This window comes from Spodoptera frugiperda, chromosome 5, assembly GCF_023101765.2.
Source record: "Spodoptera frugiperda isolate SF20-4 chromosome 5, AGI-APGP_CSIRO_Sfru_2.0, whole genome shotgun sequence".
NCBI classification, from domain to species: Eukaryota; Metazoa; Arthropoda; class Insecta; order Lepidoptera; family Noctuidae; genus Spodoptera; species Spodoptera frugiperda.
The window spans coordinates 10022729-10041914 of NC_064216.1; the positions used below are offsets into that span (position 1 = coordinate 10022729).

General features: G+C 40.6%; 1 protein-coding gene across 3 annotated transcripts; it reads left to right on the plus strand.

The window, feature by feature from the left end:
• The first annotated feature begins 1178 nt into the window (after positions 1 to 1178).
• Positions 1179 to 17852, plus strand: LOC118271569 (membrane-bound alkaline phosphatase). Of its 3 annotated transcripts, none has more exons than XM_050693639.1 (5): positions 1179 to 1561; positions 15521 to 15713; positions 15799 to 15971; positions 16331 to 16982; positions 17153 to 17852. In XM_050693639.1, the coding sequence occupies exons 1-5, from the start codon at positions 1217 to 1219 to the stop codon at positions 17413 to 17415; spliced, it is 1626 nt and encodes a 541-aa protein (XP_050549596.1). In that variant the 5' UTR covers positions 1179 to 1216; the 3' UTR covers positions 17416 to 17852. The 3 variants fall into 3 exon arrangements, with proteins under 3 accessions (XP_050549596.1, XP_035443527.2, XP_050549598.1); XM_035587634.2 differs by lacking the exons at positions 15521 to 15713; positions 15799 to 15971; positions 16331 to 16982; positions 17153 to 17852 and adding exons at positions 1962 to 2154; positions 2696 to 2868; positions 3059 to 3710; positions 6800 to 7475 and having other exon boundaries at positions 1180 to 1561; XM_050693641.1 differs by lacking the exon at positions 1179 to 1561 and adding an exon at positions 13005 to 13385.
• Positions 17853 to 19186: the final 1334 nt, after the last annotated feature.

Below are 19186 nucleotides of genomic sequence, written 5' to 3' on the forward strand. Positions count from 1 at the left end.
ACGAACTCCAACTTTGAACGCCTGCTTACTGGTACACTTCTGAATTTCCCAGGGCAGCTTGTTAGAAAGAAGAATAGATGTTTTTATTATTTTTTTATTTTTTAAGCCCCACATTAGGATTTTCTCCGGTGTCGTGGGTGCGTTTACAGACACAATTTCACATGCACATGACACCCAGACCCGAAACAACAATTTGTGGATCACACAAAGAATTGCCCCGTGCGGGAATCGAACCCGCTACACGTTGCGCGGCAGCCGGTTGCCCAGCCACCGCATCAACCGTGGAGTCTGAATGTGAAATGAGGAGTGTACAGAATCGGAACTGTGAAGTAACTATGAAGAAAGAGATTATGAGAAGAGCGAAGATTTTTGGAGTGTCCCAAATAGCGATATTGAAAGTAAGGAGTTAGGTATGAAGGAGGACTGGTAGAATGAAGGATAGAGAGAGCGATTGTTAAGACACGGAGAGCTCTTTTGTGTCGGATGGGCATCCGTTTCAACTCGGTCCCAGAACATGATCGTACTGGCGCAGTTTGAAGGCAAATTTAATGCACATGTTGATAAGATGATCAAGCTTGTTGAGCAGGTCCGAGTTGAGATCGCAATAGCACACGTCACCATAGTCGATTATGGGGAAGATGTGGGACTGCACAAGCATTGCCTTGGTCGTGGGTGGAAGGAAGTTTCTGAGCTGGTTCAAATTACGCAAGGCACCAGTTATCCGTTGGCTGACACTGGAGACCTGAATTCGCCAGCTCAGCGTAGCATCGAGATGCAGATCGAGATTCTTAACATTAGGACCAATTGGGATAATCGTGCCATCAAGTGTTATGGGGGGAAGACATGCGACTACCACCCTGCTCATTGTACGGGGCCACCAATAATAATGCCCTGGCATGTCGTGGGGCTTAGTGAATGAAAAAAATGAACGATACTGTTGGTATCTGGCATCTCATGATGCTCGAAGTTCCTCGGTTCCTAAGTGAAGAATTACTTTCAAATAAGAATTAAACACCGCGCTTACTAGCACACTGCCAAAATTTAATGAAAATGGTTAATAGCAAAAAAATGTATTGAAGAATGATTATGTAGGTACTATCTCGTAGTTGATTAAATTATGTTTAATAATATGTTTATGATTAGATATCTTTATTCGAAAACGATTGGGATAAAAGCACTGTCGAGTCAGACATATAGTTCAGTTGTATGGATCGCTATGAGGTCGCTACTGACTTACCTAGTGGCCGCCGTGGTGGTGGCGGCGTGTGTCCGCGGGGACCGGTACCACCCCGCGGACCCCGGCAGCAGAGCTGACACCGTTGTGAACCGTGCCGAGACCTCAGCCAACTACTGGGCCCAAGAAGCGCAGGCTGCAATCAATGCCCGGCTGGCGCACAAGGAGAGCGTGAAGAAGGCGCGCAACGTGGTCATGTTCCTGGGCGACGGCATGTCCGTGCCCACGCTCGCCGCCGCGCGGACGCTGCTCGGCCAGCGCCGCGGGCACACCGGCGAGGAGGATAAACTGCATTTTGAAACATTCCCCACCGTTGGATTGACTAAGGTTGGTTTCTACAAAAAAACAGCCATATTTAAAATTAAAGCTTCAGTGATTAAACAAAAACATAAATTTAATAGTGATACGTGAAAGCATTTCATAAATCAAAAGATTACTACTTAGCCGATATTCCAGCTTAGAATGAGCTGGCAGTATCTAATATCCGGACAGGTGAAGTTGATGTGTTAACCCAAAGTGAAATGTTGTATACAAGCTAACATTATTTGTACTGTGACATTGTTAATGATTATAATTATCAGAAGATTGGCGGGTAAAGTTACTTCGTAACCCGTTTGTTGTATAAAACTCGTTTTATAATTTCATTAAATTAATATATTTCGTAAGAAAAATTGCTTTCGTTAAAAAATTTGTACGATACTTATAACTCGTATTGTGGTCGTTCCAGACGTATTGCGTGAACGCTCAGATCCCAGACTCCGCGTGCACTGCTACTGCGTACTTATGTGGTGTCAAAACAACTTACGGAGCTATTGGAGTGAATGCGGAGGTGCCACGGAAAGGCTGCGAGGCGTCCACCGACACCAGCCGACACGTGGAGTCCATCGCCGAGTGGGCGCTGGCCGACGGCCGCGACGCTGGTGAGTGAAACAAACAAACGGTACCATGTCAGTGTACTCGCTGGTAATGAGCAGTAGCGCGCATTGTCCTATGAGCCAGTTTGACAGGTAAATGTTAACTTATTTAACCCAACCGTTGCGTTTGGGTCACAATAATGTAAAAGCAAATGAGTATAGTGAATACATTTTTTGTTGTCAGATTGTTATTTTTTTTTTTTAAAAAACGTTGCCTCACACTAGGATTTTCTCCTGTGTCGTGGGTGCGTTTACAAACATACAAGTTCACATACACATGATACCCAGACTCGAAACAACAATTTGTGGATCACACAAAGAGTTGCTCCGTGCGGGAATCGAACCCGCAACACGTTGCGCGGCAGCCGGTTGCCAAGCCACCGCACCAACTATGCAGTCATTTGCATATAGATTGACGATAGCTAAACATTTCTAGCGTCGCACTGGCATGTTTAGTGTTTGAAAGAGATTTGTGTGTATTTCGTTGTACCCATGTTCTTCAATTTCATATGTTGTCAGGCATTCGAAAGTGTTGGCTTGTGTTTAGGTATCGTGACGACGACGCGCATCACGCACGCGTCGCCGGCCGGCGTGTACGCCAAGGTGGCGGACCGCAACTGGGAGCACAACCAGGCGGTGGAGAACGATGGCTTCGACACGGACAAGTGCCCGGATATCGCACTGCAGCTCGTGCATAAGCACCCCGGGAATAAACTCAAGGTTCCATTCATTGATTTATTTATTATAGTGTATGGAAGTCTTAATATGATGTGTGAGTAACAAACATGTGAAATCTGGATTACTTTATCATATTCAAAATCTGCCATGCACCTTCCAGATCTGAAAGGGTGCAATAACTTGTACGGGAATTATAGGTTTTATTATATTAAGGTCTGCATGACATTTTTAGGTTATTTTAGGCGGAGGAAGACTAAACTTTTTGCCAAATGATGTGAAAGACGAAGAAGGAGTATATGGAAACCGAACAGACACCCGCAACCTCATCGAAGAATGGGCACAAGACAAGGAAGATCGTAAAGTTACTCATAAATATGTTTGGAATCGTGAGCAGCTGATGAGTCTTAAAGATGATCTTCCTGAGTACCTTTTAGGACTTTTCGAAAGTAATCATCTTCAGTACAACATGCAGGCAGATCCTAATACTGAGCCCACGTTGACTGAGCTAACTGAGATAGCAATCAAGTCGCTAAGTAGAAACGAGAAAGGTTTTTTCCTGTTCGTGGAAGGCGGTCGTATCGACCACGCGCACCATCGCAACTGGGTAGAGCTAGCGCTGGACGAGACGCTGGAGATGGACAAGGCCGTCGCGCGCGCCGCCGAGCTGCTCTCCGAGGACGACTCGCTCATTGTGGTCACAGCAGACCACTCCCACGTCATGGCTTACAATGGATACTCGGCCCGTGGACATGACATCCTCGGCCCTTCCAGAGACTTAGACCTGGACGGAGTGCCTTACATGACGCTGTCGTACACCAACGGGCCCGGCTTCCGTTCGCATATGAACGGTATACGCCCCGATGTCACCGCTGAAGACGATTTCAGTAAGTATCTATGTTTAGCAAGAATGCACTTCTGATTTCCGATTTCAATACACAAACCCACAAGCAGTCATCAAAGCATTTAAAGATATTAAAGTTAAGTCGACTGAAGATCTCTGGGGAATGTCGGTTAGGATATGTAGGTCTTTTATAGAGACTATAGCGCCTCATCTAGCTTTAATTTTTAACAAAAGTGTAGATCAAGGAGTTTTGTTTTTTAATGAAACATAGTAAAGTAGTTCCATTATTTAAATCCGGTGATAGTGCAGAACCTAATAACTATAGGCCGGTCTCTATTTTACCAGTACTCACTAAAGTATTTGAAAAACTGATACTTACTCAAATGCTGCAAAGTCAAAGTCAAAGCATTTATTTCAATTAATCCTAAATAAGGCACTTTTGAAACGTCAAATTGAATTGTCCGTCAGTCGGTCTGTCAGGAAGCTAGGCTCGTTCCAAAGTGTTGCTTCGAATGGAGAAGAACGAGCAAGAAACTCCATCGTTACTCTTTTCAAAAAATGATTTTTACAATATCTCTGATACATTATTTGATCATTTACCTATTGTATATATATGTAGGAACAATGTAACGACAATACGACGTCAAAACTATGGGACAATAAAACCAATTTGTAAAGAATATAAAATAAAATAGCGGGTTGTTTCAAACATAGTGCCCACATATTATGTACACTTACAATTTTGAAATAATGCTTCTATACAAATAAAAAATAATCTTTAATTTAATTTTTCAAACCAAAAAATAACTGCTTGATGCCACAGGACCCCTAGACTACACTGGAATAAATTAATACTTTAAGTTAACGTGTAACTAGTGATCGTATTAGAGCATTGTCTAGTGTGAGCGAGTGTCCAGTGGAGCCGGACCAACATGCTGCCACGCATTTTTATCTTCAATATAATCTGACAGTTTATAATATGCCTGTTTACACAGTTCACGCTTTATACAAGATTAAATTTTTTTCTCGTTCAGATTCAGTATGGTAGTTGGTAGTTTATTATAACATTTAACACAAAATCCCATGAAAGATTTTTGCACTTTGGACAACTTAACTGCGTCACTTTAACATGAATTCTATCTTTCATGATCAACAATGCGGGTTTACCAAAGGACGCTCTACTACTGACGCGGGGGTAGCTCTGATTAAACGGATTTTCGCCTCGTGGGAAGAAGCACAGGACGCTATCGGAATATTTTGTGACCTTTCGAAGGCATTTGACTGTGTTGAGCATGGGACTTTGTTGCTGAAGCTAGAACACTACGGCAATCGAGGGGTATCGCTAAATCTATTGAAGTCATACCTTCAGGATAGGCAACTTAAAGTTCAAATAAACAAAGTAAACTCACATGGGGCTAGCGTATCTATGGGTGTACCTCAGGGATCAATACTAGGTCCATTCCTATTTTTGTATAAATAACTTGCCCCATTTATTCAAAAATGAACCTCAAATGGTATTATTTGCTGATGACACATCACTAGTTTTTAAAATAAACAGACGAACAAATAATTATGACGACGTAAATGATGCTCTAATGAAGGTTCAAAATTGCTTTACAGTCAATAACTTAGTCTTAAACGATAAAAAGGCAAAATTTATTAGATTTGTTTTGCCAAATGTTAAAATTAATAAATGTGATATATTTTAATTATTGAATAGTGAGAAATTAGAATTTGTAAAAGAGACTACTTTCCTGGGAATCACCGTAGACGACAAATTGCAATGGGGTCCTCACATTCCATCTCTAGCGGTACGATTAAGCTCTGCAGCTTATGCTGTCTGGAAAATCCGACAGTTAACCGACATAGACACGGCAAGACTAGTGTACTTCGGTTACTTCCATAGCATCATGTCGTATGGCATTTTGCTGTGGGGACATGCTGCTGACATTGAGTCTATTTTTATTTTACAAAAGCGCGCCGTCAGAGCTATCTACAATCTTGGTCGTCGCGAATCTCTCAGGGAAAAGTTTAAGGAGATCAATATTATGACCGTTCCATGTCAATTTGTCTATGAAAACATTATGTACGTTAGGAAAAATCTAAACTTGTTTGACAAAGTGTCTGACAGACACAATTATGAAACTAGACATAAGGATAGATTGAGCCAGCCATTCTTTAGATTGACAAAAATAAGTAAGTCGTTCATGGGATTCGGTGTTAAATGTTATAACAAAATTCCAGAGGAAATAAAACACCTAAATGAAAGACAATTTAAATTATGTATTAAAAAAACGATGTGTAGATTGTCATACTACAAATTGAATGATTATATAGAGGATAAAAATGCTTGGAGGCAGGCTGGTTCAGCTCCACAGGGTAACGAAAAAATAAAGTAATTCCAATAATGTAATAATAAAACTATGTTATTTCAATTTGTTCTGTTAAATTAGATACAATCATTGTAAATGTGAGAGCCCTGTAATTAGCTAAAACTGTATTAGACTAGTAGAATGCATTTGTGTCAGCTTGGAGTTGTCATGCTCACTCAAAGTTGAGTTGGGCGGTGCTGGTGTACGTGTCATGTTCGTGAACGGGCGCTGTCAATTGGGACTGGTCAGCTCCAGACTGCATTAAGTTTGTTGTCCTCAGGGTTATTTTCTTTTTCTATCACTTTGACTAAATATTAGTTTTACATTGTTCTCACATAGTTGAAGCAATCGAAACAATGTAATCATGAATTGTATTGTGAATCTGATTGGAAAAGAGTAAACTATGGAGTTTCTTGCTCGTTCTTCTCCATAGGAATCTACACTTTGGAACGAGCAAATAGCTTCATTAGAGGACTGACCGACAGACTGACGTTATTAATATTATTATATTTGCTTTGACGTTCAAAAGTGCCTTCCTGGTCTAATTGAAATAAATAATTTTGACTTTGACTTTGCAAGCATTTTATTGCAAATGAAAATTTGAATTTGAAAATAGTTTACTGTATGTACAATTTCCTCCATCTCATTACAAACACATGATTCAAACGATGACTTAATCATGCTGGTGCTTACGGGTGTACCAGGGTTACCAGGTAAAAAAATAGCTAACTTGTGTTGACGATACCAATTTGATTTACAGGAGAAGACGAATGGTTGGCTCACGTAGATGTTCCGCTGATAGACGAGACGCACGGCGGGGACGACGTGGCGGTGTTCGCGCGCGGGCCGCACCACTCCATGTTCACGGGGCTGTACGAGCAGAGCCAGCTGCCGCACCTCATGGCGTACGCCGCCTGCATCGGCCCCGGCAGACACGCCTGCAGCGGCGCCGCGCATGCGCTGGCCCAGCCTGTGCTGCTGCTCTCTCTCCTTGTACTGCTCACTTCACTATTCCAACAATGATCTTTAACATTAGTGTATGCTGTGATTATTTAATTTAATAAATAGTAATTATATTATAATACAAGTAGGCCTACATAATGGGACCAGGCTTAGAAAAAATTAGACTATTGCTAGAATTTAATTATTTGGTATTTAGGGAACAGAGAGTAAAGTTCCCTAAGAAAAGGGGGATCCTCCGACCAGGCGAGGTGTTCAGCCTGGCGGGCTTTCTGCCCAACTGTTGTTCGTTGGGATTTTCTATCCATGTTAATTCGCATGTAAACTTCATATGTGCGATGCAGGATATTTATGACGTCATCCGTTGATTGGCTCGTAGATAGTCTTCTGTCATCTGTCACTTGTCACTTGTCAGTGTCGCCACAGGTAAAATAAAATTCATAAAAGACAATTAAATAATTACAATTATAATGAAACTGGCGTTTTCTTTAAGTTCCCTACTCAAAGGATAAAAATGACGGTTTTATATGAATGTAAAATTTAAGATTACGGAGCTTGCGAGAAGAGAATTCTAGTTCTGACAGTTTGATTATTGGTGCGACCCACCCAAATGTTCTGTTGGTAGGTATTGTTCGTCGGATCAGTCAGCTGCATCCGTTAATTGAGCTGATTGTAAACCGATACATGCGTACTGCCATCAGCACGGGTCCGCTCAAACTGGTGTAGCTCTTTCCTCAAAAGGCCATGAACATATCCCTACCTTACACTTTCACGCCTGTACACCATGGACCTGTTCACCTCAATCAAGCAAAATATTGACGAGTTGAAGCGGCATGACTTGAAGAAATTTGAACCTTATGACTCCAATGTTATTTATTCTCTAATTATATTTGTATTGGCGACCTTGCTGCCCATACTTGCATGCTGCAACCTGAGACCAAGGAATATTCATCACATGAATGGGCAGTCAATGAAGACAGCCCACCTACTGCCGCTCCACATGACCAGAGTTCAGTAGACGAGATAACTGTGACCTCTCCACCGCCTTCTACGTGTGACGTAGTAATTAGGCATTAGGACTTAAGAATATAACCTGTGTTCTTACACATCAATTTCAAAAAGACAATGACAATGAGTTAGTTTCGACATTTCTTCTCCGAGTAGTCCGTTAGGAAATGCTGACCTCATCTAGTTTTTTTTTTTATAATAATTTTGACGTGTAATGAAAACCCCATCTTCCACCATCTGCAATATGTCTTCACCAAAGGTCGCTGCCAACTGACACCGGTCGTACTTATTGAGGGAAGTATTTGGTGCCAGAGAGGAAGCATTGGATGCCATAGGTGGTCTTGTGATCCGTCTGTTCGTTTACTACATAAAAAAGAACTGATTTCCGGCCGAGTCGTTCGTGCACCGATCAGATCAACACTCTCCGTATCGAACAGGTATCAGAATGGCGGAGGAAGATCTGTCTAGCCTTTGTTGACTTCGAAAAAGCCTTCGATATGTTGAAGAGTATCTGCAGGAAATATTGAAAGAAAGATAAAGCATTTATTCGGCACATTACGTGCACAGTGGTGCAGTCAAAATAATAATACAAAGATAAACATTACAAAATTTTAAATAACAATAATTTAGTACAAAACTCCGAGCATGTGTATGCCGGACGGGCCTCCACCTCAGCATTATGTCTAGCGGTGACACTCGACGCTGGTTTGCGGCACCTTGCCACACCCTGCGGTGACTCACGGACGGTGCGTCGAAAATAAGACAAAAAATAAATAGACTAGATATGTGTACTAAATAAAAAACAATTAAATGGATCATAAAAAAATACACAATATTGATGGCTCCTAATGTCGAGGAATAGGTTCTTCTTCACCGAAAGAACTATGATTTGACGATGGCATTGGGGTCGCATTATCAACATCGCGCATATCGTAATTAGGTAATTAGACAACAGATCTGTATTTTTACTGAATTCTTCACTATGATGTTCGATTTAAGATTCAAAAACTTTTTCGCTTGACAGATTATTATGTGTTATTATGATTGATGAACTAAGAGCTATGTGCCATGTGTGACAGATTATTATGTGTGTGAAGCTATGGGCTCATAATTGTTATCATTTCTTTCTGGTACTAAAACACAGTTTGAGTGTAAATCTGAGTTGTTTATTTTCATGATGTCACTGTGGGTACACCTTTCATTGGGTTGAGGTAGTTGACTCTTACAAATTAACATATTATCAGAGTCCAGCAAAGTAGAATTTTCTTATGTATCATTTTGATTCTTGTTGAAGTGAATCATTTTAAAATATAACATTGAGCAGACTTAAACTGCAATTTGTGAAAATCTCACTGGCTCCAAAAGAGGCAAAAGAGCTGCAGACAAAATAAATCAATAGAGCGTAATATTGTAAACAAAGTAAGTTAAATAAAGTTAATAATATACACATTAACAGGGCAAAAATTTAAAAATACTGTAAATTTGAAAGTGTGTAAGTGTATTTTTTTAGAATAAAACACGTAAAACGGCCAATTTTTGGGCAAATTGGCCGTTCATCCTAAAAATTCGTGATATTTCAGATAATTTATTTAGAAAACAATAGTTAATCAAACCACAAAATTTAAATTTTTGTATTCATCACATCAACGCCGTTGCTCCGTTCAACGTATAAGGGTCAAACCGGCCGATTGGTCCAAACTACGACACAAGCGCGCGGGAACTCCCCACGTATAAGTCTCGAACTACTCTTAGGACCTTGTACGTTAAAACTCATGTTACATATGCCGTTATACTGTAATAAAAAATCATGTTTCTATGCAGAAATCTCTTTTTTTAATAGCTCACATAATTAATTACATCTTTAAGATGCGTTTACCATTAAAAACACAAAATGGCTAAATTGTTAGTTTTGCCCATATACGTAGGACCCATCGATATAACACTTTTAGCTTAAGACGATGTGAAACAAATAAATACATAACAAGATTAAAATAATATAAGGGGAACAACATAAAGAGGAAGAAATTAATATTTCCGTTGTGTGTCTACCATGAGCTGACGTCAGCGTTTCCTAAACGTATAATGTTTACAGGTGCAATAGGTGGCGGGGGTCATAGTTCGGACGCCGCACAGCGGACACCACCTCGGGACGCTGCTGTACCCACGAGCTGCTGTGAACATTGCCTTCTTCCGCGCTCTCGCCCGCTATTTACCCAACTTAGCTTGTCATATAGCTAAGTATGCGTTACCCTACAATATTGTTGTCGGGTAACATGCCGGCCTCGTCTCGGGCTACACGGCGGTACCCGCAGCGCCGGCCCGCGAGCCCGCCCGGAACATTGCTTGGAGCCTGTGGTAGAGGGCGCCGCGGGATAGCGTCCGATAATGGGGACTATCCAACGTCGTACATTACGTCGACTATGCCGATGGTGTTTGCCTGGTTAATCATACCTTTCGTGAGACATACTGAATTAGTCATTATGTTATCGGCTTACTCACGTAACTGCCTGTCACACTATTACTGACTAAAAACCACCCCGTTCCTTCTCCTGCTTTGAGCCGGAGCCCCAGTTACTTGTTACGTTGTTCGAATGCTATTAAAATGTTTGCCTAAGGTTTAGTAAAAGCCTGTAAGAGTGTGTGTCAATGTTTTGCTTTTGTTTTATTTTATTGCTCTCTTCTAGTATTATAACCGCATTATTTCTGTTTGTATGTGTTAATTAATTGTATACATACATAATGTAATTGGTGTAAAACCATGTTAACATAATAAATAAATAAATCCGTAACCGTAACCTAACTCACACGACTATACGCAACGCAAGCGGTATTCACGGCTGGGCTCGCTGTCATTGCAGCGGTAAGTCTTTGAGGAGTGGCTAGAGAGACGCCACGGCGTCTTCACCTACCGCCTGACGCAGGTGCTTACCGGACATGGGAGTTTCGGTAGGTTCCTGTTTCTGATTGGGCGGGAGGAAACGCCCGGGTGTCATCACTGCGAGGACCGCCCGGAGGACACAGTGGAACATACGGTGGCGGTCTGCCCTGCATGGGCTGAGCACCGCCGTGTCCTCAGGGATGTGGTCGGCGACAGCGACCTCTCGCGTCCGGCATTAGTACAAGCCATGGTGCGGAGCGAGGGGGACTGGGATGCCTTCTCGTCCTACTGCAAAGCAGTCATGCTAGTTAAGGAGGAGGCGGGGCGCGTGAGGGAACGAACTTCCTACTCCCCAGGCGTCGCGAGAGACACTCCGGGCGTCGGGACTCGTGATCGTTATCGTTATCGCGTGGCGCGCCTCAAAGAGCCATTAGACCACCACAGATGGGGCCCAGTAGGACTGATGCCTGATCCGGAGCTGCGGACTATCTAGCGGGTTTACCGGGGCTCAAGCTCGAAAAGCAGGAGTAGGAACGGGGTGGTTTTTAGCATGCATAGCAGCAGAAAGAGTCTGACACTCCGCCACTCCCTCTCGCTTGGCCCAAGGCGGGACAAGTCATTGGATGATTTTCTCCCTCAAAAAAAAGCGATATTCACGCCAGCTTTCTATGTGGCCGTGGTATTACTGCGGTCGAGCCGGTCGCTTTAAAAAAACATCTGCAAAAGCTAACCAAGAAGGAGGTGGCACAGCTTCTACGTAACATGATTGATTAAAACACAATATATACCAAGTAGGTATTCTATTACAGATTATCCCAATAAAATAGAAACAAAAAAGTGTTTAGGTATTATTACAAAACATTTCGGTACACAGTTTCTGAATGCTAACATGTAAACTGGGGCGAGCCTGTACCTTAGGTGTCAGTTCCTTTGATAGACTATGGTTACAGTTAGTAGAACCTGTGGTAGAACACCACTTGTTTCGCAATGGTACTTTGATAATCTGAGTGTACGATCCAGGTGGACGATACAAACAATAACATTAACAACGAAGGCACGGACTACGATACATGTAAATCACGTCGTACGTTGTACTTACACAGCAGCAAACTGTAAGTATTTGTCATTTTGTTACAAAATTAGATATAGTTACATAGTTTAAGATAGATTACTAGAAATAAGTTTTGTTATGTGCATGTGGTGTTTACCTATAAGTGAGTGTTACACTGCTACTTATGTATTAAAAAAGCTTTATGTGTATTGTTAGTGTAAACAGTCGTTGGTGAACCAAATAAATAAATAAAATAAAATAAAAAAAAAACTGTTTGAGAATGGCGTGCGTACAATGTGCAATGGATTCGCACAAGTATAGTCACACCGTGCCACTAAAACTATGAACTAGTTGTTACTTACTGCTTGATGTATTTCTGTGTAAGGTGTAGTGTACGTGCAGTGCTGGTGTACGCAGCAATGTGATTCACGTTCACGGGAAATGTAGTTTTAAGTATAATTTGAAAGCATTAGTAATTATAAGATTTTAATTATTCGCCATAAATTGGATATTGATGAAAACCACAGATTGGAAACAACAATACTCTAGATTATTTTTTATTAGATTACTACTGTTGTCTTATTATTATTAGTATCTATATTTTTTTAATTATTTACTTTAAAACAACGAACAAGCTTTAAATATCTTCATAGTTTTGTATTTTTAACACATTTTTGGTGCTATGGCTACTATATGGATGAAGATTAAGGTTTTTATTAATTTTATTATACAGGCTGGGGCCAATCTAGCACTGAAATTTCCTAATAAAGAAAGAGTTCTGTGCTCGTGGCACCGACTCCTCACCCACCAGTGGCAGTGCGAGCCCGTGCGCGCACTGTGCAGCCTGCACAGAGTCCGAGCGGCGAGTGGTGGCAGACTGCGCACGCGCTCACACACGGGACGCGTGTCTGCATTATCTATGCGGAGACGCACACTAACAGTGTTTTAGTTTAAACTATCTGTGTACCTAATTACATATCTGGTATTTGAATTAAATTAATAGGGATTAAAAGTTTGTTAAGATTAGATAATTCATCAATAATTAATATTATAAAAGCACTGTCCACAGCAACTCGCACATATAGTTCAGTTGTATGGATCGCTATGAGGTCGCTACTGACTTACCTAGTGGCCGCCGTGGTGGTGGCGGCGTGTGTCCGCGGGGACCGGTACCACCCCGCGGACCCCGGCAGCAGAGCTGACACCGTTGTGAACCGTGCCGAGACCTCAGCCAACTACTGGGCCCAAGAAGCGCAGGCTGCAATCAATGCCCGGCTGGCGCACAAGGAGAGCGTGAAGAAAGCGCGCAACGTGGTCATGTTCCTGGGCGACGGCATGTCCGTGCCCACGCTCGCCGCCGCGCGGACGCTGCTCGGCCAGCGCCGCGGGCACACCGGCGAGGAGGATAAACTGCATTTTGAAACATTCCCCACCGTTGGATTGACTAAGGTTGGTTTTATGATATAATTTAAGTTTATTGAATGTGACATATTTTATAGCCATCCTCGATAGATGGAATATCCAACAAAAAATATTTCTCAAATCCAACCAGTAGTTTCTGAAACGAGTGCGTCCAATGGTTTGGACAAACTCTTCAGCTTTATTTATTACTAGCTGCGCCCCGAGGTTTCACCCGCGGAAATCCTGATATATCCTGATTAAAATCTATCTCGCCAAAGAATTCAAGAAATAGGTACCTACTACCTTAAATTACACATGTATATTTACCTTCAGTTATAGTACATGATCGTACTTATTTATTGGCTAATACAATAGCAATGTAATGACACATATTGGTTAATAATTTCATTAAGGTAAACGCAGGTATTAACGACCCCCCTAAGACAATTTTAAAATCAACCATATTTTTTAGTACACTGGTTCCTCTAAAAACTAATAGTTTCATTTTATATGCTAGTGTTATGTATAAAATATGTATTTACTGAATCAAATAGATTTAAATAGAGGATTATCTTGTAAAAAATAATTTATAATGTGACTTAGTCGATTGTTGCTATTACCGACCCATAAAAACGGCTGTGAAGCTATTAACGATTTTTATGCAGCTATTCCCGATCGTGTATGATAGGAGGCCTTTTTCCAGTAATGGCATGTATATAAGCTAGTGATGATGATTACCGTCTTAATAAAATACAACAAAATAAAAATGCAAATACTAATTCGTATTTTTAATAAAACAAATTGGTACTTCTTAGTAACTTATGAGCTAAATAATTATAAACTTTGAAATGTGTTGTGACTCTGCAAGCTCTCATGCAGAGTCTGACTCTAACAGACGTACGGTAGTTTCTGTTTCAAAAGAATCTCTATCATTAATTAAAGTAGGTACTATTAGAATGTTCATGCCCTTTTGTAGATTCATTTTCTAACTCACTGTTACAAAGCACGCGACACTTTGCTGCTTTTGTGGCTCCATACTTCTGGAAAAAAAATATAATTGTATGTTTTATGTTGCTTTAGCCTAGAAGTAGCATTGATTAATAGGTACCTATTATGTTATAAAAGTAGGTGAGAAATTAATTAATCTATATACGATCGGTAATAGCATCTTATAGTTGGTATTGCCGACCCTTATGGATCGGTAATAAAGTATGTAAGTATAAACATAAATTGTATTACCGACTCATAAAAAAATGGTTATTTAAATTCAATGGACCTTCGGAGTAAAAACTAGATTATAGTCGATTAATGTAACAAAAAATATGAACAAATGCACACTGTTTTAAACACAAAAACAATAATTTTGTACTGTAACTATTCAATATCAATCCTCGAAAAATATCATAACTTTGGTTAAATTGACAACGCTAAAAGGTAAAAACTAGACAAAAAAGTTTAGTCGCTAATAGATTTTTATAAAGACTGATAGCTTAGATTTAAACTGGTTCTTAAAAATACTTGTGTTAGTGTGATAAAATAACATAAAAGAAAAATAAAATTAAAAGTTACGTTGCTGCCATTGCCGACTTATGGGTCGTTGATAGCTGCCACGACTAAAACTGATGAAGCTAACACCGTCCCGTTTTAATTTAAAGTTTTATCGTTTTAAATTACTTTTTATTAATAAAATGTCGTAAGAAATCAAAAGTTGATACTTAAATGAATACATTTAGTAATATAAGATAAAGTATAGACGTCATTTGTTTGTATAAATGTCTTAAATAGAAAAGTCACGTACTTACTTGAAAGAACAAGGGAACAGTACGCCATGTCCTGCGTCCACGCTGCCCCGTAGTAAATGACGTATTTTATCTATTTTCTGCACAGCTACTCACAGTAACGTAAAAATATACGATGCTCAAGGAATAAACGCGTGTGTAACTTTGCCTACCTATGCTAGAATAGTTCTGGAAACGTAAATATTTCGAATAACTTTTATAGGTCGGTAATAACTGCAGATTTTCGATGGGTCGTTAATAGCTGCGTTTACCTTACAAACAAACAAACAAAAAAATATTAACTCTTTGTAATATTAGTTAGAAGTTTAGATTTAGATAATATAGAACTAATTTATATTTGAAACATTAAAGATGTGCATAGTGCATGATGTCGTCCCATTGCAGACATACTGTGTCAACGCGCAAGTGCCAGACTCGGCGTGCACTGCCACCGCGTACTTGTGCGGTGTGAAGACCAACAACGGAGTCATCGGCCTGAACGCGGAGGTGGCGCGCGGCGACTGCGAGGCGTCCACCGACGCCGGCCGACACGTGGAGTCCATCGCCGAGTGGGCGCTGGCCGACGGCCGCGACGTCGGTACGTGTACACAGCACACAGCGTGACACAGCCGCCACGCGGGGCCGGCGTGTGCTGTAGTAACGAGTGGTTGCGTTGTGTGCAGGGATCGTGACCACGACGCGCGTCACGCACGCGTCGCCCGCCGGCGTGTACGCCAAGATCGCCAACCGCACCTGGGAGTACGACCTCAGCGTGGCGCTGACCGGCTCCGACCCCGAGCGCTGCCCCGACATCGCGTACCAGCTGGTGCACAACCACCCGGGCAACAAGTTCAAGGTCAGTAGCTCGCTTTGTACATTTTCTAGTACTTTATAGGCTTGGCTTGAGTATGGTGTTGCCCGACCGGCCGCTCGTTGTCTGTTGGCCTGTAACTGATGGGTTGGCTTTGATCTATACCTACGTATGTTTGTCTGGCAATTATAATTAACCAACTTCAAAAAAAGAGAGAGGTTGAAGCAGTTTTTTTTTTAATTTTAAGGTAGATTTTATAAATAAATTGTTATTTCACATAACTGTCATCAAGAACTTTATCTAGAATTTTGACTTAGAGATTGTAAAATATCTATCAGAAACAATATTTGTTCAACAATGGGTTAGTTAAAATTACGATTAAAATGATTTCTGTGTGCCCTCAGGTAATACTAGGCGGAGGACGACGCAATTTTGTGCCCGACAATGTCCTCGACGACGAGCAAAGGTATGGCAGACGGACGGACAACCGCCATTTGATTAATGAATGGAACAAAGATAAGGAAGATCGAGGAGTCAGCCACAAATACGTTTGGAATCGTGAACAGCTAATGAGTCTCAAAGATGATCTGCCGGAGTACATTTTGGGTTTATTTCATAGATCTCACTTGCCATATCACATGCAATCAAACTCAGCTAGAGATCCTACTCTAACCGAAATGACGGAGATAGCAATCCAGTCCCTTAGTAGAAACGAGAAGGGCTTCTTCTTGTTTGTGGAAGGCGGTCGCATCGACCACGCGCACCACGACAACTTCGCAGAGCTAGCGCTGGACGAGACGCTGGAGATGGACAAGGCCGTCGCGCGCGCCGCCGAGCTGCTCTCCGAGGACGACTCGCTCATTGTGGTCACAGCAGACCACGCCCACGTCATGGCTTACAATGGATACTCGGCCCGTGGACATGACATCCTCGGCCCTTCCAGAGACTTGGACCTGGACGGAGTGCCTTACATGACGCTGTCGTACACCAACGGGCCCGGCTTCCGTCCACATGTGAACGGTATACGCCCCGATGTCACCGCTGAGAACGAATACGGTGAGTCACATCTATTTAATTAGCAAAATGCGTTTCTGTATTTTGTGCCAGAATTCAGCGTTAAATATTTATCCTAATTTTAATGCTTTTATTTTTTATCTTATTTGACTACAAACTCAAGGAAACAGGAAAGTTTTCAACCTAATTCACTGACCGGTATTGTTTTACAGAAAAATTAGAGTGGCGTGCACACGTAGATGTGCCACGGGACTCGGAGACGCACGGCGGGGACGACGTGGCGGTGTTCGCGCGCGGGCCGCACCACTCCATGTTCACGGGGCTGTACGAGCAGAGCCAGCTGCCGCACCTCATGGCGTACGCCGCCTGCATCGGCCCCGGCAGACACGCCTGCAGCGGCGCCGCGCATGCGCTGGCCCAGCCTGTGCTGCTGCTCTCTCTCCTTGTACTGCTCACTTCACTATTCCAACAATGATCTGTTGATTGATATTTAATTTTATCATTAAGGACTTTTTTGTGATTGCTATTATTTATCTGAGCAAGGTTATTACGAAAGAAACACCGACGCCAAGCAGAAGTGTGTGCAATATGCATTCCAGATGTATAGACGTCTCCACCAGTATCACAATAATTATTATATCAGTTTCAATATTATTATACGAGTATTTCTATGTCAAAGGTATAGACAGATCTGTTCTATTTGATTGAATATATTAGGTTAACGGAAGTGATACACAACATATTATTGTGACTGTTCAAAATGTGTTAGTTCTATTTATATTGAAATATTGGAATGTCTCTATTTAACTTTAACATGGCCACCTACCTAACTATTTACCAGTAAGATTAGCTAATTCATTGTCATCGTAGTTTTGGTAATTACAAGTTAAAATAAATGATAATAACATTCCAGACCAGTGTCTCACTCACTATGTACCTATACAACATTATCGTTGGTCGCACGCGCCGTAATCCTACTTGTAGTAATTGCGCTTCTATTTAGTATCCTTGTCAAGCTTTGTGTGTGTGGATATAGTCCAAACTAGTAGAATTTGTTTCGATTGAGCTGTTTTTTGACACGATTAAGTGACTAAGTGAAATAGTGTAGTGTGTGTAGAGTGTAGAGTGATGTAACGAATGTCATATTTTAGACGGGTTCCCTCTATCTGGCAGAATATTAATGCTTCGAAATTTGTTTGGCATAACACACTTGGCAGAATCTTCTTTAAACGAATATACATATGGCATAAAAGTCATTTAATATAATTATTGTTTTGCCGAATATTTATGTGTCCGAATTTACAAACGCATACTTTTAAGATGGTAGAATTTTATTAGGTATAATTACTTTTGGCAAAGCTTAATTTTGCATGCTGCATGCATGATTGCTTGCATGCTTGCGTGATAGATGAGCCTTTCAGTTATTATAGATATGAAAAGTATGCCAAAAGATGATTCTAACTTCTGAACTTTCTGAAATATGATGCTTTTACTTTTTAATTATTATGGCTATGAAATTTATGCCAAAAGACACAAATTTATAACAGTGAACATTCTGCAATATGATGGTTCTACTTACAAAATTATGCGTTTTTAATGTATTACAAATGATGATATACCAAATGATTTTCTGCGAAATGAAGTTTCTGCCATGGGTTGTTATGCAAAATAAAATTATGACCAAAAAATTCTGCTAATAAAGGTAGACCCATTTTAGATATCCGCGAATTATATGATATTTTATTATATAAATAATAAAATATAATGTTTTGGTAAGATTCTATGTGCGCATAATATGTTAAAGGAAAATGACGGATTTCGGCTTACACAACTTTTAAAACTAAACTCACGCGGACACAAAGTTTCTACCTCCAATAATTTCAATATAAAATACAAACTTATAAAAATTTATTTAGTGCTTTACGAGAACATCTCGTAAAAAAATCACTTTAATAAGTATTTATTTAAATATTAAGTTCTTCAATCCTAGATTTACAAAAAAGTTGCCAGTCTTGCTACTGTAATCAATAATATTGTAAATAATAAAAATCCTGCCACTGTAATCGATAATTCTATATTAAAAATATTTTTTATTATTTGGATAATACTAAGTAAAAAAAAATATATATTTTTTACTTTTTATTTACCAACTCATTTTTTTTAAATAATACGTTCGTCCTATTTTACACTAAAGATGTAACAGAAAAAATGAAATTAAAAGAAATCGATTTTCCATCTGTGATCGA